This window comes from Megalops cyprinoides, chromosome 7 (genome assembly GCF_013368585.1).
Source record: "Megalops cyprinoides isolate fMegCyp1 chromosome 7, fMegCyp1.pri, whole genome shotgun sequence".
Taxonomy (NCBI): domain Eukaryota; kingdom Metazoa; phylum Chordata; class Actinopteri; order Elopiformes; family Megalopidae; genus Megalops; species Megalops cyprinoides.
Genome location: NC_050589.1, coordinates 6,027,725 through 6,034,219, shown reverse-complemented (window position 1 = coordinate 6,034,219; position 6,495 = coordinate 6,027,725). Strand labels below are relative to the sequence as shown.

At 41.6% G+C, this 6,495-nt stretch overlaps 1 protein-coding gene across 1 annotated transcript in view; it reads right to left on the bottom strand.

Moving 5' to 3' along the window:
- Positions 1 to 2,539: 2,539 nt before the first annotated feature.
- The window catches only part of gnb1a (guanine nucleotide binding protein (G protein), beta polypeptide 1a), a 47,589-nt gene continuing 43,633 nt past the window's right edge, over positions 2,540 to 6,495 (bottom strand). Inside the window, exons 9-11 of the mRNA XM_036532630.1 lie at positions 5,878 to 6,094; positions 4,334 to 4,449; positions 2,540 to 2,858 (exon numbers count right to left, since the gene is read on the bottom strand). Coding sequence (XP_036388523.1) covers positions 4,343 to 4,449; positions 5,878 to 6,094 — 324 coding nt within the window. The 3' untranslated portion in view covers positions 2,540 to 2,858; positions 4,334 to 4,342. The remainder of the gene's footprint in view (positions 2,859 to 4,333; positions 4,450 to 5,877; positions 6,095 to 6,495) is intronic.

Sequence of the window (6,495 nt, the reverse complement as noted above, 5' to 3'; positions counted from 1 at the left end):
AAACGTGCAGCGAGTCAGAAGCTGAGAAGGAAACTCGTAGAACTCACAAAGATCAAAGACCAAAGATGGGTGTCATCAGTAGAACAGTGCTGCAATTTGTCACCAAAAAGAAATGCATCAGGATAATCCTCGAGTGGCTGACTATAGCAGCATACACAACCCCAAGAGCAGATTCTGGAGTAGAATAAAGGATTTTCACCTCTCAAAGCAAGCCATATTGATTTTGAAAGATTTTTTTTGTTAGGATCAGTGGGGAATTTCACAGTGTGTGCCAGTACTACTGTTCCCTCAAACAAGTTAACAGAATCAATATCCTCTACTCAGACCCACCATATCTGATCATACACAGCAACTTCACTACTGTATCTTTTCGTATGAACTAAAGGGTGAAACAAGGGTGCATTCAGGCTAACTTTCTGCGTAGCACTGACTGTGCTTTGTGGAATGGTACGTTACAAACAAGAGGGAAAAAGTGGGGAGGCATCAGGACCTGGTTGACGTCTGCCCAACTTGTTTAATGTCATTTTCTTATTTCCAGGCCTATTTATTTCCAGACTACAAGCAACAAAAACAAAATACGCAATCGTGAGGAATAAAACAGTCATTAAGGAACTTTTCCAGTTCACACACTTAAAAGTCAAAATGAGAACTGAGACATGTCAGAGGCAGAAACCCTGTCTCACATGTAAATATGGAGTGCCTCATTCTGTGGGTCAGAAGCTGTACACAGGTTTGTCAAGGAACTGCAGGCACTACGAAACTGAAAGGAGTCCCTCAGAGAATGAAACTCGCAAAAACAGACATCATCTCAAACTGCTTTTTATTACATCTTAAATAACAGTACATTTTAATATAGTTTCTATCTTGCATCCAGCTTTCTGTAGTACACTGACTGACTTTAAAATTAAATACAAAAGGTGAAAAGGGTACAGTGGGGGTGCAGAGCTCTACAGTTATTTCATGGAAAGAGAAAAAGAAAGGGAATTTATTCAACTTTTTCATCTTTTTTTTTATTTTTGCCAACTCCAGGCCTAACGCACAATTACAGCACATTTTTTGTACAGAATGTCGCAGAGAAAAACAGAATGGAAAATAATGCCACTACCGCTAAAGAAGGAGCGCTTCTGTTTACAGTGAGAAGGGAACAACAGAAGATTCTGCCATTCAGATGCTGCAAGTATTTTTTTTATATTTTTTTCCCCATTTTTTTATTATTAAAGGAAGCCAGAAAAAAACCTGTTTGTTACAAAATGATTCTAACATCTTTTTTTTTGTTGTTGTTGTTGTTGTTTCTGGAAATGTTTTGCTACAGAGGAAATCTGAATTTGTTCTATTTGTGTTGCGTGACCATGCGTGTGTGTTTGAGTGTGTGCATGTGTATGCATGTAGGTGTGTGTGTGGCTATGTGTAGGGTTTGTGTAGAAACAGAACGGACATCTTGATTTCGTTCCTTCATGTATCAATCCAAATATGCTGATAACAGGTTAGAGTGTGTAAATTTGCTTCTCTCAGGTGCATAGCTTTGCCAGTTTAGTTGAATAATGTATGCACAGAGTAGCCAAAAACAGTATAAATACAGCTGTAATGGAGACAGTTTAACAGGTTATTTTCTTAAAGAAAAACATCAAAGGACTTAGTTCCATATGCACTTTTTAAGCAATTCTACAGCATGCGATTCTAAGAGTTAACCCACCCATGGCAGACAACCAAAAAGAAATTCTTTTTTTGAATTTTTTAACTTAGAAAGTTTCAATATTATTTTCAAACATTGATTTGTACAACATTTCATTCACAGAGTAGTAACTGCATTTCCAAGCACTGACCGGGCACCTCTGTTTGAACAGATAACTCCGGAATGAAGCCGGGGTAAAAATTCAGCCCCACCCTCCCAACCCAACCGCAACCCCTGTCCAAAAAACCAAGTTCAACAAAAAAAAGGAAAAGAAAAAACAAAATAAAGACTTGAGGGGTTAATCTTCATTTAATTATTCTACATTACCCAACAAAAAGGTGAAGAAATGGTTAAAACTGTATTTTTTTTGTTTTAAAAACGAGCATTCATTATCATAAACAGCATGTGCTTGGTTAGTTAACGTTTTCAACATTATTCTATATACGCAAAGTTTCTTTTTTTGTGCAAACAAAGATTTGTGACAAGACAGAAACAGAAAATAAGGGAAAAATCTGAGACTAAATATACAGAATTGACATCCCCTGATCGCGGGTCATGGACTCCCTCCTGAAGCTTTTGTTTCCTTTGCTTTGCCTCGTTTTCCTTATGTGGTAAAGCTGGATTAAAAATGACACGTGATTCTTTTTTACTTTTATTTTAAATCTACAAACTCAATTCTAAAATTTTTTAAAGACTAGGAGATAAAAGCTTTCAATCCTCATTTAAACATTAACCAACGGAGTTCACCAATCTAATTCTTGGAACAAAAAGAAAAAAAAAAAAAAAAGACGATCCAAAAGGAAAAAAAAAAAAAAAAAAAAACCTATCAAGTTAGATCACTGTTACGTTCACTCAAACATTTGTTTCCAAGGTACATGATACATTTGTTTGGGATGATAGTGTTTGTTTTCTCTTTCAAGACGTCATAATATGGTCCCAGAAGGAATGCACAATTTCATTTTTCCCCATTTCATTTTATACCACAGAATTCTTCTTTTTTTAAGCTGAGTGATAAACAATTGTGCTCTTCTTTTTAATGAGAAGGAAAGGTTTCGTTTTGCCCTTCGTTTTGGGGGTGTTTGAGTCAGTTTGTTTGTGGTGTTTGAGAAGGATTGGATATGCAATGAAATTTTAATATTTTGATGTTGGAATGGTCTTCCAGTCAACTTTGGAGTCCGGATGCCATCTGTAAGAGACAAGAGAGGAAAGAAATTGTATTGAAATTGCAAGGGTTAAATGCTCTCAACTGGAAGCGCAGAGAAAAAAAAATGTTGCTTCCTGTTATACCACTTTTCAGCAGCAGATGGCAGCACAGAGGCAGACAAGCCATGTATCATTTGCCCAACCCAGCAACGCACGCCCGCGCGCAGACACACACACACACACACACACACGCACGCACACACCTCTCCTGCCACACAGCGGTCTATCTTCAGAACAGCTCAAAATTCTAAATATGAGTACAATCCCAAGCACAAGCTGTCATCTTAATACTGGCACTGATGTAACATCTTCATGGTGCATAACAACACTCTGCAACTTCAGAGCAGTACAGATAAAACCCCCAAATCTAATACTCCAAACAATTCTGTGGATGTATTCCATTAAACATAGGGAATGCGCAAAACTTGCACGCACCTTAGAAGTTATAATTGCCCATTTCAGACAGAAGCATGACCATGGCGAAATATATCAAACTTGGGTAAAACATAACCAGGTAATCACTACTGAAAGGACTAAAAAGAACAGTTTAGTTGTAAATTGGCTGGTTTTTAGCGTGAAACAAGTAGAAAAAGATGAACTGCACTGAGATAAGTCATCATGGCATGACCATTCAACTGTTCATAAAACAAACAGGTATGTACAGTACTCATTAGAAACTTAATTCCACATGTACCAACTACTGACAGAACACAAAAAACAAAGGAAGAAAATAAACCCATAGATGGACTCGTATAACATTAAAACAACCACAGCATTGGATAACTGTCTACATGCTAACCAAATGGAACCACACAGTGCTCTCCCACAGTGCTGACCATCCTTTTGAAACCCATCACAGGCCTCTATTGCAGTACAGTTTGGAGGTATAAAGGGTAATTTCAGGTAGTTACAGCGGTACAATTCTTTAATATTTTGATGGTCTGATAACCTGCTCTGTTTTAAAAGGGTGGCGCATTTTTTAAATGGTTTTTGATACACAAATGATGCACTTTACACTCATCTCCCTACAACAGGCTCTGAAATCCTGAGGGAGCACTGAAGAAAGATGAATGCAATGCTCACATACACTTTCATGCAGCCAACGCCTGTTTTTCACACTACAAGTCCCATGGTGTACCAGTGAAGCTGCCGATTGGAGGTTAGGTGTATCTTCACTGGCACCACATAGCAATTCACAGCCACCTGAGGACCTGCAAGGTACCTAAGAGTGGTGAGATGAGGAGACCCTCTCCGACCCTAACCCTGGCATACTAAAGCCAATTTGTTCCACTGCTATGGGCTGCTGGTCATTGATAGTTGATGACAAGGCTGGGATCAGACCTGATCAGACCTGATCCTCGAGACGAGTACCTCGCCGACTGAGCCACTAGGGAGCCCCGGTATGATGATGTACTTTCACTGGGATGCAAATCTGATGAACGGAAGAATGGACTGTACCTTCAGGCTTTAGTTCCAGATCTTGAGGAAGCTGTCCCAGGACCCTGTGGCCACTGCCATGCCGTCATCGGTGACGCCCAAGCAACTAACGCGGTTGTCATGGCCAGCCAGCACACCTGGAAAACACGGTACAACCATAGTCTGTTAGACCCCAGGATCTGACCGCTCTCTTAGGTACGCATTTCAAAACCATAACCCTAATCCTAACCCCTAACCCTGATCCTAATCCTAACCCTGACCCTCAGGATCTGACCACTCTCTTAGGTACGCATTTCAAAGCCATAACCTAACCCTAACCCGGAAGTAACACCAGTGTTCATGGTGTTCAATTCAACAGAGGCGAGGTAAACTTGGGAGGGGGGGGAGAGAATGACTAAGCACTTAAGTCTTATAATGGCTGAACTTTTAAATTCCAATTAATTATTAAAATTAACTGATCAATTGTGTTAATTGGCATGTTAATTGACAACATTCTAGTTAAAATTCCTTTTGACATGCATCTGGAATCAGAACCAAGTAGTTTATGGAGGAATAAAGTGAGGTTTGGGAAGATTATTCTGTTAAATTGAAAATCGATTTTAATGCACCTAACCGATTGTCTGAATATTCTTTAAATACAGGATCCCTAATCCAATATTAAAAAATAAATAAAATTAAACAAACCCATAAATCACTCTGTGTCACTGTGCTGACAGAGAGATCCGCCCTTTGAATGCGGTTTGGAGGGGGCCGTCGTTTAAAAGCTGTATGTCAGCCCTGGTTCCCCTCTGCAAACTTCCCTATGATCACTAATGCACACGTAGTCAATATCACTGAAAAATTCATGTCTCCGCGGGCAGCCTTCCGCCACAGCGGCTGCCGAAATGGCTAGAGATGGAGGGAGAAGGCTGGGAGGAAGAGGAGTGGCCTGGGGCTGCCAGTTATGGTGGAGGGCTTTAATAGTGGCATTGTGACTCCGTCTGATCCGCAGCGCTGTCAGCTAGCGGCCACGCCCCTCCAGACTGATCCCCTCCTTCACAGGAGGCTAGGCTTTCAATCAGAGCTTTCACAGGAGACAGAAAAAAAAGCACCCGCGGGGCCACCGCCTAAAAGCACAGGCGTGTGGCCTGTGTAGGCCTGAACAGAGAAGGGCTTCACTTCCCCTACCCTGCTACCCTGCTCAGTTCTGTTGAGTGAAGGGGAAAACAACTTCCCAAAGAAAAACCAGCATCCCTGTCATTCCTATACATGAAAGAGGGGGACAACAATACTGTGGTTTGGCTATAATTATAAGGACTCTTTTCTCTTTAAAGCTTAAAGCCTTAAGAGTAGAAGCACAAAACATTCAGGATGGTAGGGTGTTTTGTGCAGAGGCAAACTGTATTTTTAAAGCTTGTTTGAGTGTTCTGTAGTGTGGCAAGGTGTATAGTGTGGTAGGATAGTGTGTTTAGGAACTAAGCTAGAGGCAGATTAAGTCTGGGGCAATTCAAAGCGTATTACATGTGAATGGTGATAGGTTTTAAGAGGCGGGGTCTTCTGTTCACGTATATTCAGGGGTCACCCACCTGCGCGGTCGGCCTTGAGGGTGTCCCAGACGTTGCAGTTGAAGTCGTCGTATCCGGCCAGCAGTAGACGGCCGCTCTTGGAGAACGCCACCGAGGTGATGCCGCAGATGATGTTGTCGTGGGAGTAGACCATCAGCTCCTGGTCGGCGCGCAGGTCGAAGAGTCTGCAGGTGGCGTCGTCCGAGCCCGTGGCGAACGCGTTGCCGTTGGGGAAGAACTGAAAACACAAGACAGAACGTGTGGGCCCAACGCTGACACACAGCAACACGAGCACTTAGACCCATTTCATGTGTGATTCTCACGTTTAGCTTGTTCTCACATTAGCCTAGCTTCTAAATTTCTTCCGCATCTTCTCAATAAAACTGTGACCTACACCAGCAGTGCTGCATAGTGGCAAGAAGCAGGACTTGTAACCGAAACGTTGCCGGTTCAATTCCCTACTGGGGCACTGCTGTGGTATCCTCGGGCAAGGTACTTAAACCAGAATTGCCTCAGTAAATATCCAGCTGTATCAATGGGTAACATTTAAAAATCGTGTGAAAATGTAAGTCGGTCTGGATAAGAGCATCTGTGAATGGCATGTCAATGTCACCTTAACACCTGTGAGGTCCTCTATGA